The 26,945-nt window shown below is 38.7% G+C and overlaps 1 protein-coding gene across 17 annotated transcripts in view; it reads right to left on the minus strand.

Moving 5' to 3' along the window:
- Positions 1-26,945, minus strand: part of Dgkb (diacylglycerol kinase beta) — a 593,434-nt gene that overhangs the window by 14,070 nt on the left and 552,419 nt on the right. For all 17 annotated transcript variants that reach the window (XM_075948560.1, XM_075948552.1, XM_075948548.1 and 14 more), the window contains 2 exons: positions 16,023-16,143; positions 14,477-14,537 (listed from right to left, as the gene is read on the minus strand). In XM_075948560.1, coding sequence (XP_075804675.1) covers positions 14,477-14,537; positions 16,023-16,143 — 182 coding nt within the window. The remainder of the gene's footprint in view (positions 1-14,476; positions 14,538-16,022; positions 16,144-26,945) is intronic.

The following is a 26,945-nucleotide window of genomic DNA, read 5'->3' on the forward strand; positions in this document are numbered from 1 at the left end:
TAGAAAGATCAACCTGGTGCTTCAAACATTATTTAATAATATCTAAATTTAATCAATTTAGTGTAAGGACCTGAAGTTAGGAAAGTTTACTGATAATTTTCATAACATTAATCTATTTGAAATAAATTCTGATCTAATTTTCTTTTCAGATGATTATTAAACATATTCTATATTATGGTGATATGCTGTCATTTTTATGTGAGTTCATCTGCATATTCTAGTGGGAAACAATAAAAGTCACTGTCTCTCCTCCTGTAAAACGCTGGCAAAATCCTAAACCTATGTCAGACTTTTTCCCATCATAAGTCATATGGGTTTATCTCTTAATTCCAGTCCCTCAAAGATTATGGCGAAGCTACTCTAACTATAAAACAGGAAGAAGTCAGGCAAGATGGCACACACCTCTAAGTCCAGCACTCAGATAGCAGATCTCAGTGAGCTCAAGGCCAGTCTAGTTCTACATCGTTCCAGAATATTCAAAGCTGTATAGAGAGATTCTGTCTCAAAAAAACAGGAAAAAAAAGCACAAACAAAATCGAAGAAATCAAAAAACAAACAGCAAAGGAACAACTTCTACTCTCCACCTCCAAAATAACTAACAACAACAACAAAAAAAAAACCCACAAACAAAAACCTCAGGAAGAAATTTCAACTGCATTAAATACTAAACTTATACCATAAAAAATTGTTGTTTCTTTCTTTTGTTACTAAATACAACCAGTAATAATCTCAGCAATCTATTATTATTCTGTTGTGATTTATAGTAGTTGATATCATCAGTAAGACAGTCTTCGTAAGAAGCATAAGTAGTTCTGGAAACTCTGCTCTGGTCTGTCTGCCCTTGTTTTTCCTCCACTGGGATGGAGAGAGGTACTTAACTTCCTAAGTAGTTTCTCCCTCCCTCCTGACAGAAATTCCATAAAACATTGCTTTCAAGGAGTGAAAAATATTTTTAACTTCTGACTGCATGCAATTTCTGCTAAAGTGCAAGAAAAGTTGACTATTTCAGTTGCAGATGCCAGCTTGCTCAAAATAACATTTAAAATCGTAAAACCTAGAAAGATTTTTAAATAAAAACTGATGAAAGGAAGTTGCTAGCGAAACGGTTGTGAGTCCGTCCAACAGGGTGGCAAGGTTTTAGAATTTCTAATTTCTCCTTAGTCCTTAGGCTTGGGGGTCGGCGACTTAAATAGTAAATATAAGGAAACCCAAATGCTGTGTGTGTGTGTGTGTGTGTGTGTGTGTGTGTGTTTTAAAGGACAAATCTAGCTATGTTTTTATTGCTCAGATTGTCCCATTCTCTCCTAAATCTTCCCAGGCTATTGTTATTTTGACTGAAGTAGCTAGTTGTTGAAAACTGTTCCATGTTGAAGTTCATTTTAAAAAATGTTTGTTGCTTCTTAAAAAACCCCAAAGAGTTCAAAATGGGGCTCAGTTGGTAAAATGATTGTTTAGGATGCACGAAGCCTTGGGTTTGATGTTCCACACTGCATAAATCTGAGCTCAGTAGCACACTCCTGGACCCCAGCTGTTGACTGGTAGTGAAGAAGAAATGTAAATGCAAGGTCAGTCTTAGCTACACAGGCAGTTGAATTCAAGCCTGGTTAGGATTACATAACACTTTGGCTATGTAAAAGAAAGAAACCAAAAGCAATGTAAGTACATAAAACAGGTACTTATGTTTTCTAATATAATATATGAAATGCCTATTTACATGATATTCCCAAATAAAGAGCAATTTTATGCCTTCCAGCTCTGCACGGGCCTTTAAGAAGGCGATTAAGCCGGGCGGTGGTGGCGCATGCCTTTAATCCCAGCACTTGGGAGGCAGAGGCAGTCGGATCTCTGTGAGTTCGAGACCAGCCTGGTCTACAGAGCTAGTTCCAGGACAGGTTCCAAAGCCACAGTGAAACCCTGTCTCGAGAAACCAAAAAAAAAAAAAAGAAGGCGATTAAAACATAAAGCCAGCCACACCAAACCTCATAGAAGAGAAAATGGAAAGTGGAAAGTACACTTGAATGCATTGGCACAGGAGACCACTTCCTAAATATAACACCAGTAGCACAGACACTGAGAGAAACAATTAATAAATGGGACCTTCTGAAACTGAAAAGCTTCTGTAAAGCAAAGGACATGGTCAACAAGACAAAATGACAGCCTACAGAATGGGAAAAGATCTCCACTAACCCCACATCTCCAAAATATACAAACAACAACACCTTCTTAAACTGGCATCCTGAGTATCAGCTCCCTGGGCAGGGCGAAGAGTGTGTGGCAAAGCATCTTCCTGGACCAACTGGCTATTGTACAGCCACAGTTATTTCTTTCTCAGCCGTATTCAGAAAACTTCCAGAGCCTGCTGTTTCCTTCTCTGAACCCTCTATCCTTTGGCAAACAAGCGTAAGGAGCAGATGACAGGAGTAGCACTAGAAAACGAGTTGGGGAGAGTCTTAGAACTCTGCCTCATGACCTAGGGTTGCACTTAGCCTGAACACCACAGTCTAAACTCCCCTTCTTGTATCCTACAGTCATGGACATGCTTCCACATACCAAAGAATCTTCAAAGAAAAATCCTCTGCACTTACACAAATCATTACCGATACACAGAAATCCCTGAACTATTAATATTATCTTTATAGCTAAGTGAGGGAGCTTAAACTGTTAATGTCAATCATTTTCACTCAAACAAGGTAGGCACTGTCTTAAATTGCCTAAATACAGGGTTAAGGTATGGCAAAAAAAAAAAATGAATGAAAATTTCCAAAGTGGCTAAGATTTTTTAGCAGTCAAGTTTTAGGGCATTTATAAGACTTGTTTAGTAGTTTTGAAAGAGATATGGAAGTGGAAAATATATTGTGAAATTTCCAAGTCAGCAGATGGGCACTTGTGAAGGATAATATGCTGGCTTGATGCAGGAAATTCAAGCAGATCTCAAAACAGCCAAGGCAATCAAACCTGATGCAGAGGGGCAGGGTCCCTCTTTAAAAACTGAGTCAGAGGCACTGCACTGTCCCTGAAAGTACTACAGACCCTGGGCAAACAGCTTGCAGCTACTATCAGAGAGGCTGAAAAGCCAGCCGGGCCAATTAGGGGAGAATTCAGATCATGAAGTGGACCAAAGGAAACAAAAGGTTTGGGAATACCATCCCATCTTTCTTGCACTTCCTGGCTTGTGCTTAAAGACACCTATTTTATTTATGGAAGAAGTGAATACTAGTTCTCATACAAAGGCCAAAGAGAAATTGTACTTTTCTTATTCAAGGAGTAGGAAATACAGACCCTTCACATTAAGAGTAGTGAAGTGACTGCTGCTTCCCCCACACTCTGATGCCCTCCACCTTGACCCCTTCTCAATTTCATGACTGAGACAGATGCCTAAAACTCAGAAGAGGAGAAGCCTCCTTTGATAGTGAAATTTGGCCTGAGAAGGACAAAGAAGAGCCTGTCGGCCTCTATCCTCCAACTCTTCAGCCTGAGCTCCATTTTAAGTGTTCATTTTTCCTTTTGGCCTGTTCATTTTCTAAAGAGAGAGAGAAAAACTGTGGAGTTGGATGGATAGATGGGTGGGAAGGTAGGGAGGATTTGAGAGGAGATGATCTTGATGAGAATATACTATACTATATATATTATATATACTGTAATATGCTATATATTATATATGTATGTAATATACTATGAATCTCTATATAGATAGATATATCCTTACAGTATATATAACTACAAGATTGATCCATAAAACTAAAACCTTAGGTTTGTAGGTAGAAAAGCAAATCAAGAACTATAAAAGTCAAGTGTGGCAGAAATCAAGAAGGGGAGGATTCAAGGAAACTAGTCAATGAATATATGTGGATTACTCGCTTGACAATATTCCCACCAGAATCAAAGACTAACAAATCTCCAGTCCCAGGCATGGGAAGTCCAAAATCCAACAGGTCCAGTGGCCCCACGCAGAGAGAGCAGCACACCTGGGTCTCCCAGTATTTCTACTTGGGCCCCAGGTAGCCACACCCTAATTAGATGTGATTGGTTGATAGTTTCTCCATCAGCTATCTCATTGGACTTAGTGTCCACTCAACAGAATGGGAATAGCATGTGCTCCTGAAAACCTAGCCAGTTACAGGTGGATAGTGAGATCATTGATATCAGAGGAGAATCTACTACTGCTATGTTCCCAGTTGCTTTCTAAATAATTGTCATCATACCTACACAGAAATGCAGCTTTCACTCTCATCCTAGAAACCTCCCTTGGCAGTAGACAGAGCCCATTACAGACAACCAGTACAGAAATGAGCTGATTGTGGGGGGCTTAAGACCAATGGGTACATCTAAAATTCAATTCCTACATCCAAGGCTCAGGAAACGTTAGAAGAGGAGACACTAAGATTATAAGACCAAGAGGACTGATAAGTTTGCAGTGAGATTGCATCTCCTAGAAATGATAGGGAAGTCATACTCATAAAGTCTCACAAACATGGCTTAAACAAGACCTGTACAATGACACCATCAAGAGACATGCCAACATAGAAGGGAGGCATTTAACAGTGCCCTGCCCTACACAAAGAACTACAGACTACTAATGACTGCTAATAGAAGAATAATTAGTGTTTCCCAGGGATGAACAACTCGTTTACTTATTCAAAATCCCATAGTCTAAACTGAAATAATAACACACAAATAATACTGAATGGGCTCAGCAGATTATATATATATTTAGCAATAATAGTCAAAAAAGAGCATAAATCTGAGAAGGAGTAAGAGAGCATGGGAAGTGATGGAGGGAGAAAAGAGAAGGAGAGATATACTTATATTTTAATAATTTTATTTTAAATTTGTGAGATTCTCCTGTGTTAACCCTTGAGGTGAATCAGCAGGGAATGACTTTCAAGGACACAGTGATGCTTGACAACAGAACGAGGGAAGGAAAGCACTGGGTTTCCAGACAGCATTACAGGACTTTCACATAGAAGATGAAATCAGAACAGTATTGTCAAGACTGAAAGCTGAACTCATGTGGGAAACAGAAAAGACAGACTCACACTTGGACCTTTTCAGTTCCCTGTGACAATGAGAACAATGACAACAAACCAATATTCTCCATAGAAATTGAACAAAAATCGTATTAAAAAACAAAACAAATCATAACCCATACCATGATGTTTCAGGTCCTCAGAATATATCACAATATGTCTGAGTACATAAATAATCAGAATAACCTCAAAAAAGCCTACAGGGAAAAGACAGTCAGTGATTCAAACTCTGAGATGATATAAATATCAATTTTCTTAAACAAAGATTTAGCAGTTATTATACCTATGTTCTAAGAAGTAGTCGACAAATTCATGAAATAATATTAAGATAGCCATCAATTGAGACTGTTTTTTGTTTTTGTTGTTTTGAAGTCATTTCTCATATAACCACAGTTGGCTTGGAAACTTCTTTATTGTCAAGGATGATCTTGAATTCCTAATCTTCTTGCCTCTAACCCCCAAAATGTCGAGATTATGGGTGTGTGACTCTTCATCTGAAATTTTATGACTTAGAAATACTGTGATCAAAACAAGACATCAATTGGAAGGGTTGAAGAATAGAATAGAACGATATCATTCAGTTAGAGTAATGTCAGGAAAAAGGGAAAAATGAATAGACTAGGAACCATGAAATAATATTCTTACATATATACCATTAATGTTATGGAAGACAAAGCCTGGTGAAAAATCAAGAATTGAAGAAAAAAAACCCAATATATAACAAAATGTATAACATAAATGAGCATTGCATGACATAATGTATATCGTCATGTATGACATAAATTTACAGATTCTCAAAACGAGTGAAACTGAAACAGGGTATGGTCAGAGAACTCTATAATCAGATACCTCAACATCAAACTTCTGAGAGCCAGATAAAGAAGGAAAATCTGAAAGTTGTCCCCCAGTCACCATGAAGTTAACACCCTAGACTATGAAAAAGGAATCGCAAAATGCTTGAAGTAAGGTCAATGGTGCTGACACACGTGCACAGCTAAGACATTCCTGTAGAGTGGGAGTCTTTGGAGACCTCATCAGAGAAGCTGGGGAATAAAAAGAATCAAGCAAGTATTTCAGACAAATGAGAGGTAAAACAGATTTCTGAGAACATTGTCTTTAAGCTTGGCACAAAAAGGCCTTTTGTTTGCGTATGCATTCTATTGTATTAGTATTTAAATCCCCTTGTAATCCAGGAAACTTTTTAGAAAACCTATAAAATATATTAGGATTAAGGTTATTATCCTAGTTGGACATGGTGGCATATGCCTTTAATTTTAGCACTTGGGAGGCAAACACAAGTAGATCTCTGTAAGCTCAAGGCCAGCCTCGTCTTCATCTCACATTCCAAGTCATCCAGGACTATCCAGTGATATTCTTTCTCAAAATAAAGCACATATTCTAATACGATCAAATAATTCAAGCCAGGTGTGGTGGCACATCCTTTTAATCCCTGCCTTCAGGAGGCAGAGACAGGAAGATCTCTGGGAGTTCAAGGCCAGGATGGTTCACACAGTGAGTTCCTGGACAACCAGGGATATGTAGAAAGACCCTGTCTCAAAATAGAATCAATATAATAATAATAATAGAATAATATATTTATTTATAAATAATATCAATATGTATATTATAGTGATCTTAAATTAAACCACAGTCAATAAGTTGTGTTGGTATTGTGCTTGACAAGACAATGGGGCTCCACTTTCAGTCTGTGGTGAGCAACCTTTTGTTTTAGCAAAAGCCTTCAGTGTTTGGGGATTTCCATTGGACTACGCTGGCTAGCAACTCAATGAATGTGACCTACTCCCACCATTGGAAGACTCACCTGGCTACAAGAGATGACTAGTTGGGAAGCCATATGCCTTATTACTAGGAGTTCTCATTAGGATCACCTCCTTAGTTTCTCTTATATATGAGACTCAGAAAAGAAGTTCACTAAAGAATTGTAAAATCAGGAGCAGAAAGAGAGAGAGCACGAGCATGGAACTCAGGACCGCGAGGGGTGCACCCACACATTGAGACAATGGGGATGTTCTATTGGGAACTCACCACGGCCAGCTGGCCTGGGTCTGGAAAAGCCTGGGATAAAACCGGACTCGCTGAACATAGCGGACAATGAGGACTACTGAGAACTCAAGAACAATGGCAATGGGTTTCTGATCCTACTGCACGCACTGGCTTTGTGGGAGCCTAGGCAGTTTGGATGCTCAACTTACTAGACCTGGATGGAGGTGGGGGTTCCTTGGACTTCCCACAGGACAGGGAACCCTGATTGCTTTTCGGGCTGGGGGGGAGACTTAATTGGGGGAGGGGGAGGGAAATGGGAGGCGGTGGCGGGGAAGAGACAGAAATCTTTAATAAATAAATAAATTTAAAAAAAAAAGAATTGTAAAATGTATAAAGGTGAGAGATTTCAAGAGATAATAATGCAAATTATGATAGAATATAAATTAGGTATAAGATTTTGGACTCACTAAAATAGGATAGACAATTAAATATTTTCCCTGAATTTGTCAAATGCAAATGAACTAGATATTATTGATGTACTTATTGCCTATATATTGTATATAGTTATTGTAGTTATTGCATATTGTTTTCCATTTTTAGTTATAGCCTTCGTTTTTATTTTAGAGAAAAAGGGAAATATAGTAATATTTTATTTGCATTTTAATAAATAAAGTTTCTATTGCACTAGGTTTCCACACCATGGCCCAAGTGCCCCCACCAATGCCGCAGTCTTTCTCATGCTCTTCCTCCACTCCATCTATCCCCACCTGTTATCTCCCCACTCCCATTCCCATCAGCACCCAGTCCATATGTAAAATCTATTCTATTTCTTTCTCCTGGGGAGATAGCTGCATTCTCCTTAGACCTCTTCTCTTTACCTAACATCTCTGAGTTTATGGATTGTAGCTGGGCTATCATTTATTAAGTGGTTAATATTCACTTGAAAGTGAATAATTACCGTATTTGTTTCTCTGGGTCTGGGATACCTCACTCAGGATGATATTTCTTTCTAGTTCCATCCATTTACCTGCACATTTCATCATGTCATTCTTTTAAGAGCTGAGTAATTATCCGTGGTGTTCTTTATTCATTCTGTTAAGTTATTTGTAGTTTCTGGCTATTATGAATAGTCACAATGGGTATGTTGCACAAGTGTCCTTATGATAGGATGGAGTGTCCTTTTAGTATATCTCCAAGAGTGGAATAGATGGATCTTGAGATAGATTGATTCCCAACTTTCTGAGGAATCACCATATTGTTTTCACAATTGACTACATAAGCTTCCACTCTCCAGCAGTGCAGGAGTGCCCCCTTCCTCCACATGTTAGCCAGCATGAGTTGTCACTTATGGTACTGATCTTAACCATTCGACAGGTGTAAGATGGACTCTCAAAGCAGTTTCCCTGAGAACACAATTCAGTATCCGTGTCATCCTGTTGAAGTTTCCTACTGGAGCTGAGATAAGATCATGAGAGGCATTGGAGCATCAAAGCAGCACAGTGCGGTGTGACTCGGGGCAGCAGTGGGACGGACGGCTGTGATTGTGCCAAGGTAAATAGCTCGATGCATCCAGTAATGATAAAAATACTATTTGACAAAAGATGGCACTCTGTTACAGATGGCAGATTAGTCAATTACTGTGAATTCATGAGGCAGTACAGTCAACAGCCTGTTTCTCTCTTTTATCACCTGGACTTGGGTGAGGTACTTGATTTCTCAGGCTTCAGGCTTTCCTATTTTAATTTGTCATATGGAATTATGATAACTTTATTGATTTAATGGCTTTTTAAAGATTAAATAAATAGTGAATGTGAATACATTGAACATAAACTTTTAATGAATATTAATAAGTATTTGCTTAATAAATGTTAGGTATAATTATCATGATTCCCTCTGAATATCTCATGGTATTTCAAATGTTTAGAAAAGTCTATTTGCCTTGAAATTGCTGTATGTAGGAAATTCAAATGTATAAAACTTTCTATTTTGGATGCTAAAGGTCTGAGAAAAATTGGATTTACCAAGTGATGAGAGAGTAAACAACTTAAAATCCTAAGGAGCAGCATAGAAGGGCTAGATAGAACATATGCATATAATTGCTGCTATGAAGTCAGCTGGATGTCAGCTACCACTTCGAAAAACCTCCTTATTTTTACTGTGGTCATTTTTACCACTTAGTTATGATCCGTTTTGGCTTTAGCAATAAGGAGGAAAGCTTCAAGAATTCTTTTTTTCTTAATCATTGAGCTCATGGTAGAATTCCATGGGTATCATTCTTTGAGAAGGTGTCACAGGTAATGACTAATACACAAATACTGGCTATCAAGATTTCAAGTCATTTTCAGAGTACAGGATGTGTCCAATAAATATAAAACTAATAACACAGATGTAGCCAGAGAAATTTAGTTACACCAAAACAGGAAACAGAAGGATTTAATCTTTGGAGACTGGAAAAGTATTCCTTCCACGATACATTAAAGCTCTTTGCTTTGAGAATATAATGAATAAAGATAACTCAAAATAACTTTTACATGTATTTCGATATGAAAAATATGTGAATGAATTGCTAGCCAAACTACATTATGTTCAGTGAGAGAAGATTTTAGGAGAAAGCATGTTTTAAAATGCTATAATACCCCAAGAAGTATTTAAGAAATTTATAAATTCAAAGTGTACTTGGTATTGGCAAGCAAAATATGAAAGAGAAACAGTTCTGTATTCTGAGAACTCAGTGAAGATCAAACTGATGGTCTTTGACTTCTGGGAACTTATACCTAAAAGGAAGGGAAATGGTTGTACTTTCAGTGTGAACTGGTTGGTGCTATCACAAGCAGCGGACACAGGAGTGACGTGGAGGTTAGTGGGGTGGAAGACAGGACAGAAATGGCAATGCCTACAGGAGGCTCTCTGGAGGAGAAGCAGCAAGAAGCATCCCAAAAAGTTAGCTGCGCCCCTCAGCAGTTAAGGAAGAAGATTTTCCAAACTCTTAGGAAGTAATGGATTATTCAAAGGAAGACGTAGAAGAAGAAACTGTTTAAACAGCAAACTTGACCTGTGTTCACACAGAAAAGATTCTAAGCAGAGAGTATTATGGTGGAATTAGAGTTCACAGTGACGATGCTAAATGGAACTGGCAAGGTAAATGAAAAGAGAACAACACTGGAGATGGGAACATGTTTAGTCTTTTCTCCAGAAGCCAGAAATGCAATGGGGCAAGTCTAGGACAGTGGCGGTAGTGTCGGAGGAAAAGGAAAGGACTGCAGAAATGAATAATGAAATTAAGTGGTAGTATTTATTAGTTTGTGGGTGGGAAATGTGGTCTAGGATGACTCAGATTTCCAGCTCTGGAAACACTTGGGGAGGAATGGTCAAAATAATATGGAGAAGAACTAGAATCCTTGTACTTGTAAGGGAAGTCATGCAGGAAAGCTTAAGGTGATTCAAGTTTTGTAGTCACTTCTTTTTGTGTGGTTTATCGAGAGGGTTTCTCTGTGTATCACTTCTTGACAAAACTCCATCAGTAGTCTACAAACTGCAAAAGTGGGGATTGCTGGGTGCACAAATATGAAGTGAAGTCTGATGTGGTCTGTGCCCTACCCTATTCTATTGTTCTAAATGCCTGTAGTGGCATTTCATTTGCATTTTAATAAATAAAGCTGGCCTGAAAATCAGAAAAGTAAAGCAACTACACTGGCCAGCCTTACAGACCAGGCAGCAATGACATATACCTTTAATCCCTTAACCACAATGACACACACCTTTAATCCCAGTAGTCATGCTAGCTTTCCATGGAAACCAGGCTGTAGTGGTGCACATTCCCTTAATCCCAGAAATTCAGAGGATTATAAAATGCGAGAGACAGCTCTCATTCTCAGTCTCATTCTGAGATTCCTGGGGACAGAATTGCCATTTTCGGTCTGAGGTAGAGGTAAGAGGCAGTGGCTGGCTGCTTTGCTTTTCTGACCTTCACAATGAACTCTGATTTCTGTTTCTGGGTTTTTATTAATCATGTTTCACCTCCCTCCACGTTTCAGGCAGCCCTTCGCATCACATGAAAGCATGCTAACAAGGTCAATCTGTGCTGTGTGCTCAGGAGGAATAAGTTAGAAAATCAAATGAGGTTCTAGAGTTCAGCTTACAGATGGCTCTTCCAAACCATCCATGTCAATGTGTCTTCTAGAATCCATAGTCTTCCAGTTTAAATAAGCTTATTAAAATCATGAAGAAAGTGTTCTTAGGCTAAAATCCACTCTTTAGCAATGCTGCGAGTACTGATATACTGTGATAACAGGACTATTTAACAATTATCTGCTGATTGTCTTTAGTGGGAGGGTATAATAAGTCATGAAAGGAATTGTAAAGTGTGATATAAAGCCTTTTCAGCTTTTGCTTTTCTTGATATTTGTGACAAGATTTGGTGAAATTTATAAATAAACATGACTTTGACTTTTTTCTTGACATTCTGATAAATGATACAATCCATTTTAATGTTTTTAACTTCAGTGATGTTAAGATTTACAATATTAAGCAACCACCATCCATCTCAAGAAACTATATTATCTTGATTTTTAAAATAGCATTAATTGATTTAAGAATCAAGACATATGCATTTCTTGCCCTTCTCCACCATCTATTCAGTTCGAAAGAAAGCAGACCTTCTGGTTTCCTCTAAAATTATAACTGGAGAAACTCTTTCATAAATCGAATATCAGCTTATGGATATTTAAATTTAGCAAAGAATTTTAACATTCTACAAATTCTTATGCTCTGTAAGAAAAACATTGTGCTATTTTATTGAAGGAAAAAACCCCTCTCTCTAGTTAAACTATACCACTGCTAAGAATATTAAATATTCTCTTTAGTTAAATTTAAAGTTCAAAGTCCCATGTGGTTCTAGGAAAAGTAGAATATTCCAGAATTTAAATTAATAATAATAAGCCTTAGTTTTGTATAGCTCTTGGCTCACTAAGGTTATAATATATATTTTAAATGAGTAAGTATATTTTCAGGAAAATATATCTAAATTTAAATTACATAAAATTATTAATTTAGTAATTCTAGATTATAATAATTAAAAGGTAATGTGAGTATCCTGCTACTAATTGAAAAATAAAATCTCTAAAATCAGTGTCAAAGGGCTTATGTTGAATCACTTCAACCTATCTAAAATTTCAATTAAAAATCCATAGATATAGTCCTTCAGAAGTGGAAAACAGCAGCTAGTGATTTGCTCAAAGCCTTGCCCCAGGACTTTGCCACGTTGGGATGACAGTGGGATTAGTGAGGAAGAATGCAGGCCCCAGATCCTGTTGCATGGACTTTAGGTACTACTCTACTATGTATTAGCTGTGTAGAATATGACAAAACTTTAGCTTCCCCTTCTTCAGTGTGTTGATTCCATACAATGGAGCTAAATGCAACACATGTGTGTGAATTGCATGTGTCCATACAGAGCAAGTAGTTTGATATATGTACATGTGAGTGTCTTAGCAAGTAGAAAGTATTAGCACTGCCATTGTTGCTTCTTTACTCAAGACCCTGCAGCATCTGCAGGAATGCAGAGCCCTCCCAAGGAAGGTCTTGGGTTCCACTCTTTTTGTTTTATTTTTCTTATTCTCTTGTGAACTTGGCTGAACAACATTGGTCGTATATTAAAGACTACTACTAGTATTTTCATGATCCTTGCTGTCCTACATCTTAAATATGATCACCACCATGACTAAAAGTTTACCATAATTCATACTAAACCATCACAATCACTATTACTTTTTTTCTGGCGTTATGAGAATCAGCACATCCATAATATCATCACCATTATCATTTCTATTTCTGCTACCACCAGCATTGGAAACATCACTGCCATCTGTAACGGCGCAATGACTGCCACCATCAGTGTACTGTCTAGTTTATGCCAACTTGACACAAGCTAGTCAGCAGAGAGGATTGAAGCCTCAACTGGAAAAATGTCCCCACAATGTAAGACTGTGGGTGCTTTCTTAATTAGTGCTTGATGGTAGAGGGCCCAGTCAATTGGGAGCTGGTGGCCCTAGGTTTGTAAGACAGTAGCTTTGGGAAACCATGCGGAGGAACCAGTAAGCAACACCCTTCACGGCTTCTGCATCAGCTCCTGTCTCTGGGGGAGAAAGAGTTCTTGCCACGTTTGATTTTCTTCAATGGGCTATGATTCAGGATATGTAAGCCAAATAAAGCCTTTCCTTCCAAGCTGCTTTTGGTCATGCTTCGTCACAGCAATAGTAACCCTAACCAAGGCAACCCTAACTCTAACAACGGCAATACTTAACATCTGTGAAAGTATAAATGTTAATATGACAGTCCCATTCAGAGAGTCTAAAGAACACCAGAGAAAGCAGAAACACATGAAATCTAGTAAGTGAAAGAAAAAAAATGAAAGAATATTTGTAGTTTACAACAAGAGAGCAGAAAACAACTGAACAAAAGCTATCCACCCCTCTGCATCAGGAGGATGAAAGGAACTGGCATATCTATAGGTGGACATGTAAAAGGAGATTCCTGCCGCTCACCCTATACAGAAATCAATTCTAAATGAACCAGAGAAGCTATTGGAAGACCTGAAACTCTGAAAATGACAGAAGAGAAGGCAGGGCAAACACTTTGATATGTTGGTGTAAGGAAAAGCCTGTGTGTAGGACAGAAAGTAATTATTCGGGAAATAATGTCAACAATCAGCAAATGGGAATTCATGAATTTTAAAAGCTCCTGAAAATCAAGAGAATTAGCTAAAGAAATAAAGAGACAGCCTACAAAATGTGAGAAAATTTTTGTTAGCTATATAACTTACAAGTACCATCTAGAATACACAAAGAATTAAAAATAGTAAACACCAACAAATTAAACATGTTAATAAGATGAGAAGACTTCTTAAAAGATGAAATATTGAGAGGTAATAAACTTTAAAATGTGTCTAACCACTGTCCATCAAGTAAATGTAAATCAAAAAAAATCAAGATTTTGTTTCATCTCCACCAGAATAGCAATTATCAAGGAAAAAAAAGATTTTTTTTACCTTATTACTAAGAAAGTAGTCAACTTTAGTAACTATAAAAAAGTTCCAGATACAACAAAGATTCAACTTAACACTTCATATGTTATAATTTTCTTATTAGGTGCTTGGAAATTAAACAAAAGAATTAAGAGAAAAATTCTAAGTATTTTTCTCTTTGTCCCAGAGTTTATGGTAAGTCTTTGATCAACATATATTCAAAAGCTAGGTCATGGACAAGAGTGGACAGTGTCTCAGCCTGAATGCAATAGCTTCTCTACATAAACAAGAGGAAGAAAAGGATGCACCACATAGAGAAGACAGGACAAAAGATGAGATTTTGCAGCACCTTAGCCATAGAAATGCATGAACTATGGAAGGCAAGGGTAATACTGGTAATGATCCCCGATCACTTAGTACTCACTGTGCACGGGGTCTGCATCCATGGCTCCCCATCAATCTGCATTGGCAGTGACTTGCTCGTCCTGGAAAAAAAATATTTCACTGTAACTATAATGCAAACATATTTAATGTAGGGAATTATTTGTAAAGCACAAGACAATAAGTCCAAAGAAGACAAATGCTGACCTCTTCTGAAAGGGGGTTTCATTAACTATTAATGCATTAACTATTAATGAACACATTGAAAGGTTCTTTGGTCACAGTAATGTTAAAAGCTTCCTGGTAAATGTGGTGACATAAAGAATAATTCTGAAGGCCAGAAGAAGATACCAGGGTTTGTGTTCAAAGACACTATCTGAATTCCTAAGACCAAACTGACTCCTTGCTGGCAAACGTTGTTTCCACCACCACAACCACACACGTATGCAAACCTTAACAAAAACAAGTGGGGTGTCAAAGACTTGCTCGAACCAACACATTCATAAAACAGTATCTCTTGTGTCTGCACTACAGTATGTGGTTTTACTTTGGGGTCAAAATACATCTTATGCCTTTTTACAAGTGAAGGAAGGTGAAAAATTCAAACTTTGGAAACTTTACCACATACCGATTTATAATTTAGATTTACAAAGTCACTGCTTCTCATTACTGCATGAGGAAATGTAACTTAATAGTAAGTACATCAGTTGTTTTTTTCCTTACGATAATTTGTTCAACAAATACATTGGTGCTTTGAGGGCTTGAGTGTGATTGAACAGAGAGATATATTAAAATTGCAGATTGGTTGGTGCTTCTACATGATTTGAATTTGTAATATCTCCCATGGACCTATATGTTAAAGATTAGGATCCTAGCTGGTACCCCAACTTTGGAAACTTTGGAATCTAGAAATATCAATAGGTGGGCCCCTGTTGGATTAAGTTGATCCCTAGAAATAGGTTCTTGATGGGGGCTGGAGATATGGCTCAGAGGTTAAGAGCATTGCCTGAGTTCAATTCCCAGCAACCACATGGTGGCTCACAACCATCTGTAATGAGATCTGGTACCCTCTTCTGGCCTGAAGACATACAGACAGAATATTGTATACACAATAAATAAATAAATAAACAAATAAATAAATAAATAAATAAATATAAAAAAAAGAAATAGGTTCTTGAGACTATGTTGTCCCTAGCCTTTGTCTTCTCTCTGTTTTCTGGCTGCCAAGTTGCAGCCACCTGCTCTGCCACACTTTTGCCACATGCTGGGCTGACACTTATCAACTCTGCAAAATAAGCCCTCTCTCCTTTAAGTTATTTTCCCCTCATTTTTTTGGTAACCATTGTAGAAATGTAACCAAAACACCAAGGTCATAAATAAGAGATTAGACTCTGTAGAACATGAAAAGAGGTAGCTACTAAAGCTATAAAATCTGTTCCTTTCCTTCATTTTTGAATATGTAAGCTTCAATCACTGATTAGTTGAAACAAAAATAAGACAAGTATCATTATCAGAAATCTTGGATCCTTTCAGTTAATTTGGGATTATGTCATGTCAACGCACACTGTCAGTTACAGTCAGAGATCTACCTGATAAGCACAGAGGAACACTGAGCCAGCCGCCGGCCAGCACTTTTCAGCCCGGTGTATATTTGGCCCATTTCCATTGCGCCTTCCAAGCCAACAACCTCTAGCAGCTGGTCACTCAGATCTGAAAGAAAATAGATCCCTGGTCAGTCACAGTGAACATGCATGCCTGCAGTAATGCCACTGTATCTTATGGAAGTCACAAAAGCCAGTCCACAAAGTGTCTGTGTCGAAAATCAAAAGTAATGAAAAAAAATTCACTATTTCTGTAAGTCTTAGTTTAACTAATCCTTGAAGCTCTATGGAAAACTCTTCGCTCTCAGCTTACTCTAAAGCAAGTGGGAAGAACAAATTCAGAGCCAAATAATACCAAAAAAATAAAAGAAAAAAAAACCTACCAGTAGTTTTTAACATCAACAAACTTAATGTTATTCCACATGTATACATGGAAGAGCTATACAGCCCACATCAGACACTTGGCAGCAAATACACATTTCATCACTATAAATAAAGCACACAGATCTACTGTCAGACGTGATTTTGTTAAATTACTCAAACAAGAAGCCCTGGAGATCATGGAGTCGAAGCTGTTTATTTCATAGGTTACCAAGAATGAGTCTTATTTCATCAAGTGGTTTGAACACAGAGTAACTGTGTAGAAGTTCAAGAAATGATAGAAATTTCTGGAAACATTTTCCTTACATTAAGGAATACTTACTCTACCAAAATGACATTTAGGAGTAGATGAGATAATCAGCACTTTGCAAACATCATCTTATTATTATTAACAGAAAACCCGGAAAGGGGCTGGTACCACCTGTTAAGTATTTACTAAGCACATGTCACAGGATGAACCTCACTAGTTCACATCCCAAGCCAACTCAAAGAAGTTGAAAGTTAGGGATCACTTTTTAAATTTCTACATACCAAGGACATGATAAAGCTCAGTCTACTCACTTTGAAGCACAAACCACATAACACTGATTATATGCAAAGTAGATACTTCAAAACTAGAGACATTTCTTGCATAATGTGTACTTTGTAAGCTGCCAGCACTTTTCACTGGCTATCACTTGTGCAGAAAGCAGGGGGTACCGTCCCAGCAGCTGACTCTCAGGGGAACCTACCCCCACACGTTGACAGTGGATTTGCTCATTTATAGGACACGGATGCTGAGGTCTTAATAGGAGGCAGGAAGCATGGTGACCACACATGCCCTTTTCTTTTGTGGTGCTCTTTGTTATGTCTTTTGTTTTCTGGAGACGGGTCGCAATGTGTAACTATGGCTGGCTTTAAACTTGGTATCAGACCAGGCTGACCTGGAACATAGAGATCCACCTGCCTCTGATGGACTTAATGGCACACACTACCCAGCTTAGTGTGGTATTCTTGCAATGTTTTTGCTGTATTTTTGAGTGTAGATAAATTTAATGCTGTTTTAGTGACAAAAAATGTCTGGAGTGGGTAGCGCTCAGAGGGAAGCCACAGCAATTACAGCAGATCAACACGTGGTCCTTCTGCACCATCAATGTTGAACTTCGGGATAAGCAAATGTGTTTGTGTGGGCTCCATGTTGGACAGGAAGCTTTCACTAATTACTTGGGAATGTGTGATAGCTCAGAGTTCAGAGATGTTAATGATCCGTGTTCAATAGATACAACTGTCGTGAAGAGCTCTTTGAAACTCCCAAAAGTTCATTAGGATCAGGATCATTAATAAATGTAACATAAGCTCTTCAAACAGAATGTAAGGCCAAAACAATGTGTTAAATTGACTGATAAAAGAATATTATTCGAATTGTTTTTGCACTGTAGTCATAACAGGATGTGGTCCCAAATAGAAACAACCATTGAGCCATAAACCAGTGCTACCGAGCTATGGCTGGGACTTGAAGCTCCAGAGAAGCCATCTTGCTGCTTTCACCCTATTTAGACTTGTTTCTCAGAAGCTTATTCTCTGTTTTTAGCTTAAATTTCTGTTGCCAAGAACAGATGGACAAGGAATAGAAACATATTCTTTCAGCTGTAGCCGGCACTCAAATGTGCTTGGCTCTCTAGTCTGGGTGCTAATGTTCACATTTCTTAGGTATATGTCAACCAGAAAGTGGTACCGTGGCAGATGCTGAAGGCCCAGCTACGTGCAAGGTAATAGTCATAATGTACACCCCAGTGATTGAGCACGTATTTGGGGTTGTGGTTTTCTACTGCTCAGTTCCTAAATAGGTGAGATTTTACGTGAATTTTTTCCCCTAATGATCTGAGGCTGGGAACTATTCTCCAAGTGAAACCATTTCTCACAACAGAGTTGATCTGTGAGCCCTAACTTTTCTAGGAATCACGGGGATTTGTCTACACCCACACCATATTGCTACTGTCTACCACCCTCCTGATGATTTTTATCTTCAATTTGTCTTCTTCTCCATGAAAAAAAAAACCCTGCAACTCAATTCTACTGTTAATAATCGGTAAAGAAGATAACACCTCACGAATCCAGAAGACTTAGACTTTTGGACTTTCCTGCCCTTGCATGAAAGGAATTCTCTAGAAATGGCATAATATTGAAGAATATGAGCAAGGGTAAATAAATACCATATTCCTTTTAATTAGGTGTTAGGAGGAAAGCAAAGGAAAAGCTAAAACCCAAACAACCCTACAGTAGAATGTGCAAACAGGCTCCCACAAGATGTTGGTCTTTTGATGCGGTGTCCACATGTCTGTCTGCAATTCCTGAGAGCAGGATCCCAACTGACTTTGGATATATAACTTCAATCTATGTATTGATGAATTTCTTTCTGTCTGTACCTTTAAAAACATTCAAGACTTCTTCATTTCATACCCAGTCAAATGTTAAGTGCAGCCATCTCCACAGAGCATGGACTGACAGCATTCTCTTAATAAATTAGTGTGATCCCTGGGAGTTGATTGGATATTTAGAAGAGTTGTAGCAAACTGTAGCTCATGGCCCCAAATCCCCTGCATTGTCTGTTTTTCCAAGAGATAGGAATTAAGACTGACTTTTATAAATTGAACAAGTAGGATAAATGTAGCCAAAATAATATACAGTGACATGAGAACCATGTGATATTTCCAATTTTATTAATAATAAGATTGTTTTCATTCTTCAGTTCTATGACTAGCAGGCTCCAATGACAGTGTAGATCCTGTGTCGGGGAACCATGAGGATCCCAAAAGTCTAAAATGTTTTTTGTGCAAGCCTTTATAAAAAATGATTGTCCATTTCTATTTAAGAGAAACATTAGCTCTCTCAAATCACAGAGATTTTTACTTTAGTTTCCTGTTAAAGACAGAAATGACACCGTGGTAGCCTGGAAGTCAGTATCTGGACGCACACATCAGTGCCCATATACATGTGGTTCTCAGCTGTTTCAAACCACGGTGTCTCACTGCACTCACGTGCAATGAAGCTTTCCATGATCCATTTTTTGAATATAGACAGCTCATAAAACAGCAATGCTTCCAATCTACATCAGAAGAATCAGGATAGCCTAACATTCTCCTTTGGGCTCACTCATTAAATTCTTGTTCACTTTCTTGAGTGTGAAAGATAGAATTGGGCTCACAAAAAAGGATGACACATTTGTGGTCAGACCTACAGATCTAGGTGAGGCACTTCTTCCCAAAGTCACCTGTTGAGCATCCGTAATCCCCATGGCTGGAGACACGTCTCAGAGAGAAGAGGCGCTTGCCAAGCCTGGCGAGGCCTAATGACCTGAGTTGGAAACCCTGAATCCATTTGGTGCGGGGAAGGACAGACTAACGCAGAGTGACCTCTGACCTCCACATATGAGCTGTGACAAGTATGTACACACATGCTGAAAAGACAAAGGAAACAATCCTGCCATAGGGTGTGAAACAATGAAAACTAAGAGACAGAAATTGGGGTACAACCGGAAGGTCAAAGAAATACAGCAGCCTGCCACAGGCTCTTACTTCTCCTCATTCCAAAAATTGGAATTCTGCCTCCATGAATCTCAGAATGAGACTGAGACAAAGAGCTGTCTCCTCCCATTTTACAATCCTCTTTAGTTCTGGGATTAAGGGTGTGCACCACTACCACCTGATTTCTATGGCGAGCTAGTGTGTGTCATTATTGTCTGATCTGTAAGGTTGGATATTGTGGCTGCTTTACTTTTCTGATCCTCAGGCAAGCTTTATTTATTAAAATACAAATAAGTTGCCACTACAAAGGGTGTGTGTTCCCCTCCTGAGGAAGATCGTACTCTTCTTTATCTTGAACATGGATAATACTTATGAAACAGGAAAGAGCAGGTGACTCAACATTAGCCTTGGAAGAGTCAGCACATTCCAGGAGAATAGTGACGTGTGTGTGTGTGTGTGTGTGTGTGTGTGTGTGTGTGTGCTCGTGCATGCTACAATAGACAGACCCCAGGTCCTCCCATGGTACAGGCAGTGCTCTGTGTCTGGCCACAGTCCCAGTCCCGCCTTTGACTTTTCAAAGTTTCTCCTGAATGTTGTTAATGCTGCATTGTTTTATTATACAAGAAGCCAAGGGTATGAAGGAAAATCTGAATGTCAGAGGCACAGCTAGATCAGTGAGCACAGGAGCAGTGGAGCTAATAAGTGGGTAATATTTATTCATCGTCTCTTCATCTTGACAGCCAGGCCCTGATAATATGTCTCATTATATAATTGTTTCAGACGGCCATATGTGAGAGAACAGAAGAAGATGCGCTGCAAACACAGGCTGAGTGTGGGTTGTAGCATTTCATAGAAGAATGTGTCCTGAAGGAAGAGGAGGGAGATGTGGAACAGAGTAGGAAAATCTGTGTGGATGGCACCCAGCAACATGCTGTCCTACTGTGGGAGATGTGGATGAAGGTCCAGTTTATCACAACAGTGACTTTCCGATTACATCGCACTTATCAAGTCCACTTTTGGCCTTTGACGGTCAATGGGGCTCTGTATTCTGCACACAGGTAGGTTATATGCTTTCCAGTAATGTTCACTTTATCTAGCAACAGTTTGAAACATGCCTGAGGATCCAGAGTAATATATTTTTTTTTCTGTATTTATGTTCCTCCTGGAGATTAAACTGATGCTCGATTGTCTTAGTGCCTGCTTGGCCAAGCATACATTCTAAATGAGCTGCAACCCAAATTCCCCGAGCAAACTTTTACAAGTCTAGTGTGAGGGAAACGCATCCACGAATGAGAACAATTCAAAGATTTGCTGTCAGCGGCTGCATCCACTGCACGCTGGTTTTCAGTTTACCCGTAGTGGTCCTTTGTCCTGCTGCTGCTGCTGACAGGATGAAGCAGAAGAAGGAGGCTGATGCTGGGCTGACTTTAGTGAAAATTTCTTATCACACCGTCTGTATTGCACCATTTATAACTACAGTGGCAGGTGTTCAAGACCATACTGTGTGGCTGTGTAGCACCAACAATTGACAGAGGGAAAGGAAGAGTTGATATATATATACATATATAAACATATACATATAAGTATACATACACACATATACATGCATACACACATTTATACACGCAAATATAAGCTACATATATATATAATGTGCTTGCTAGGAACAAATTCTCTACTAAGGGTTCTTCAGGCATTCTCTTAGGTAAAACTTGCAACACTCAAAACAAAAACAAAAAGCAAGCAAACAAACAAATGTAACACTCCCAGCATCCTTTGAGGTTAATACTATTCTCCTCATTTGGCTGATAGGAAACAGAACATGTGTGTAAGCCTTCACATATGATGGAAAACTGTGTGTTTTCAATGAGGTCTGCTTGGCCCCTACTTCTTGTTGTTGCAGGTACATAGCAACAATAACTGAGGGAAAAAAAGAAATGAAAGCTGCAAAATCCTGCATCTTCATGTCATTTATTAATGATACTAATTATTTTAGATATCATTACTACAATAAAACACAGAAAATTTGTACTAATGAAGTGTGCCAAGTCATGTGTGCTCTGAAAAAATCTCTGTGCCAAAAATAAGAAATTCCAAAAAAACTTTTGAGCTAATTTCTATCCAAAAATGATTTTTAAAAGAAATTAAGAGACAGAAAAATTTGGTAAGTTTTATAAATTCTAAAAAGTGTGTGAAGGATTAATACACATACACACACAGGTATCACATGCCTTTAAAAATGACTTAAATAATACATCTGATTGTCTCATTTAAAGACATGTTTTTTTTTTTTTTAAAAAATAACAACTGGCCAGAGCTGACTATTACTTAATGGGTTTTCATTTTAAAATTCTGAACCTTCCTAAAAAGAAAAAGTTGTATTGTCAACAACTTCCCCATTATGACCAGGGCAGTTCAGAGACTATAAATTTCTTGATTATAGCTCACTTGAAACGTAATCTTCATCACAGGACACTCAACCCAAGAAATCATTCTACTGACAAGGCCCACAGAGAACTAGTTTAAAGATTCCCCACAGCCATCCTCGGCTTCAGCTTGCAGAGTGTAGATCAGGAAACCCAGGCGCAGCGTGTATGTTAGAGAGAGTAGTGAACGGAATACCACCGCTTCTGGGTCCTGGAGTCAGCTTGCTCTCTCTGAGCTCTGTAGAGGAGCTGAAGGCTCTCACTTGTTTTCTGAGTGAATGAGCCATTAGCGTGGGAATGTTTCCACAGTGCATTGCCTCCTCTGCCCTCCTCTATAAACTAAGCTACTTCAAGTGTCTCCTCATATTAGTGCCATCGCTGAACAAAGCAAGGGCTCATGAATGAAGGCAGATGTCAGCAAATTCTGAACAGCTTTTGGAGGGGCATCTGCACCCTAACACTGTGGCCCGTGAAGGAGCAGAGTCAGCAGAGATATCCTGAATCCTTACTCCCCCCCCCCAAAAAAAAAACAAAAGACAAAAAACAAAAACCAACCAACCAACCAAACAAACAAAGCAAAATAACAACAAAAAACATTTAAAATCTCAACCTAATGTGGACACAGCCAGTGGCCCTTTCTTTGTAGCTATCTGGGTTTTCTAATTCTCTCTAGAAGAACGATAGACATCTGTTATTTTCTTAAAATGCAGAGCATAGAGAGATGCTTCTGCTGTTCCTTAATTCCAACATCAAAGAATTATGGGGAAAAGAAAGCAACAACCAAAATCTTAAAACCGTAGTACTCTTAAACTCGTAAACCCATGATGAGAATTCAAATAAAGACAAAATATAATGATGAAAACCAGTGATTTATGTTGAGTGTTTCCCTGTATATCAGAGCTGTTTTGGTATTCAATCTATCCTGCTTACATATAAATACTGCACATTCTATCTAGAGATTGAGAGACTTGATTATAGCTTGGGTTGTTGTACATAAAAGCATTGCTGGTCAGAAGTAAATCTCACTCTCCTGGCTGTTTGTCTTCACAGAAAAGGCTACAGGGCCAAGCAGAATTAAGTATCAATAATTCTTATTTGGAACCTTTAAGTGCCAAAATCGTGGAGAATTATAACCTGAAGTCTGGTATCTTGCAGGAGATTCCTTGAAAGTCTGCTGATTTTGAGGCTTTGTGCACTAAGAACATAATTGCTCCTATTTGAAACTGTGTGTGTGTGTGTGTGTGTGTGTGTGTGTGTGTGTGTGTGTGTGTGTGTGTGGTGTACACACGCACATTAGTTTTGCTTTACTGAGAGACTGTGAATCTCTCCTCATGAACCCTGATGAGAACTGCTACCTGTTTTTTCAAACACAGACTCCCCTCCCTAGCTGCATCACCTTGCTATACAAAGATGAACAGTTCTTGACTCATCCTTGCCTCTAGGAAAACAAATATTCCAGTCTGGGAAGACTCCGCTGAGTTTGTCTTATTTGTTTGAAAGCTTATAACAGATTGGTGACAGATGGGCTGTCCTGTCTAATGTGCCTCCTATGAACAAGTCAGGATAGCCTGGTGGACACCTGGCTTCTATTTTGTAGCTCGCTTGCCCTCCTATTCCCAGTGCTGGAAGGTAATTTTATTTCATGACCTTGTGTCTACAGAAAAAGAATTGTACTATTGTCCAGGATTACTAAATTCAATTAATGTTGACACAAGTAGTTTTATTTGAATGGGATTTTAAATTAATTCCATTTGTAAATACTTAAAAGAAATACAATATCCTTTGTCATGTCAATTATAGCGTTAGATAAATCCATTCCACACAAACATCACTTTGAAGAGGGCACGAGCCCCCTAGCACTGCAGAGATTCTCAGTAGCCACTATCTCATGGTTTTTATTACTTGTGGGCTGCAAGTTTCCAAAGAGCACGCATTTCCAAAAAGTTCTGCCCTGACACAAATGCTGGGTTTAGAAAAGTTCAGCATCTGCTGACCAATAGTAACGTTAACGTCAGAGTGAGCCCCTGAGAAGTGTCTCTGTTCCCCTCCCCCTACTGGTGAACATTTCCCTCTCCCACCCTCTGGAAGTGTCTCCCCCCCACCCCACCCCCGGCAACGCTCGTGATGGTAAGAGAGGGTCAAAGGCCAACTTTCAGATTCTTAACACTATGAAACAGAGGATTTTCTATTCCCTTATAAGGCGCTGTTTTGGGGGAATGAGGAAGCCAAACCTTTTCGGATTAGACCCATGCATTTCACTTTTCTTCTGCCTACTCGTAGAAGACATGCAACTTTAAAAAAAAAATCAAAACACCATTGCATTGATAACCCTGGTCCAAAGAAAAATGATTCTTTTTAGCTGTATTCTTCTAGAAGTGATTTGTTTAAAAGGCCTTCCCTGTATTGGTCTTGTAGCCCTTCATACAACAGGACAAAAGCAACTCTATGAAAGAAGACGAAACTTGGACAAACCGTTAGAAGGGGAAAAAAAGCAAAGTTCCTCTCTGTTTTTATCAAATTTGATTGCTGCAGCTGTTCCCAGCTTCTGTATTTTAAAAATAGCCTTATTCAGTGCCTTGTTGGCTAAAGGCCAGAGTGCCATTAGAACATGCTGTACGGAAAACCTCTATTCAGTTAGAGATACAGAAATATATTTAAGATCAGTGGGGGTCATCTGCACCAAACACTTGTAAAGGAAAATAGAATTTTAATGTGTTTGCACTGATCGCCACTTTTACTCGCTAGTTTGAAGCCCCTGTAAAAGCTTCTCTATTATTCTTTTATTTTTCTCTCTCAGGTAAAACTACAGAATAAGTATTGACTTTATTGGAAAAAATATTATTAGAATGGTCTGTTTCTCAGATAGCGATTGTAGAGCTGAATGCACATTTCAAAGAGAACCTATTAACAGCTTTGTTTGACACTTACAGGCACCCGTCCAACAAGGTGGGAACTACTAAGCAGGTGTTTAAGTGGGTCACTACATCTCCCTCCTGAGGTCACTGAATCTAGCATAGAGGTAGTCTGTCCCCAAACCCAAATGAGTCTTTCGGAATTATGATAAATTCAATAACATTAGGCTCAAAATGTGTGGATATCGGGTGAAAAGAATGAATTACCTAGTGGCATTTCAGAGTTCACCTTTGCACCCGTTCGGTCTTTCCCTTTTCCTCAACAAAGAGCTGAAGCCAGTGTTTGCGACTAAACAGATTTACAGAGCAGTGCTAATTTGTGTTCCCAGCAAAAGGAATTTGTTCTGCATGGAAGCTATATATATATATATATATATATATATATATATATATATATATATAGTTTTTTTTCTTTTGAATTCAGAGAAACGAGGTCATGAGGAAGAATTAGAAAGCTGAAATTGGCCTAGGTATGAACAGAAGCTTTCATTAGGAAACTGCACACCTTGTGCCAAAGTGTGAAAAATCTGAGAACTGACATTGCTTGAAAGCTAATGTCTTAACTTTCATAGAGACTGATAGAGGTCTCTTGAGGTAAAGACTTCAGACTTTATGACCCATCGTGGTAGCAATAAGCAGAGTGTATCTATTTATTGTAGTCCCATGACCTCAAAGTCCCACGAGAAAGGAGAGGTTCAAAGACACATTCTCATATACGTAATAAGATGTGGTATTTTGAAGATAGAACATTATTATTAACAAACTCAATTTGTTTTTTTTTTTATTTTAAGTAGAATCGCACATTTTCCCTCCCTTTAAGGCCTCCAACCGCTTCCATGTATGCCCCTGCTTCAGTTCAAATTAGCAGTCTCGCTTTCCTTCATGATTACTAATATGTACGAGTAAGAGTATGAGTACATGCCAAGTTTGTTCAGTAAGTATGTTCTGGGATGAACACTTGGTATTAGAAAACCAAGGGGTGTTTTTTCCCCTGGTGAGCACAATCTCCCCCTTTCTTAGCAGTCACTCTTGTCTGTAGTTCTTCTATGAGACAACCATGAGATTCCTCCATCCATATTGACATGTCAACAAGTGTTAGCATCATTTGGGTCTTGTTTAGACAACCCTATTATTGAAAATTCATGGATATGGCTTCTTTGTCCTTTATAGGAGATGCAAATATCATAAAAGACTTCCTGTTTCTCTGAATGTTAGAATCTTTGTGCTCTTTCTTCCAAGATGACTCCTGACTCTTAGGTGCAGTGATATTTTGCTTTAGCAAATAAAGCTAGCCTGAAGAGCAGAGTGCAGAGTTAAATCAGCAGTTAGTCATAGATGCCAGGGAATGGTGGCACACACCTTTAATCCCAGGACTGCGGATACAGAGGCTGCGGATCTGTTAGTTCAAGGTCACCCTTGGCTACCTGAAATTGAAACCTAAAAGAGAAACAGAAGCTCACACCAAGGTGATCTGAGCACTTGGGATCACACGCCTTTAACCCCAGCACTAGGGAGGTGGAGACAAGAGTGCTGTGGCTGGGAAGAGAGAGGAATATAAGGCCGGAGGAGACAGGAGCTCGTTACAGTCAGAGGATGCAGTCTGAGGCAGCAGTCTGAGGAGAGGATTGCCCTTTGTTCTGAGGATTCAGTAGAGGTAAAAGGTCTCTCTAGTGGCCTCCTGCACTTCTT

Source organism: Microtus pennsylvanicus, chromosome 14 (genome assembly GCF_037038515.1).
Source record: "Microtus pennsylvanicus isolate mMicPen1 chromosome 14, mMicPen1.hap1, whole genome shotgun sequence".
In the NCBI taxonomy this organism is placed as follows: Eukaryota; Metazoa; Chordata; class Mammalia; order Rodentia; family Cricetidae; genus Microtus; species Microtus pennsylvanicus.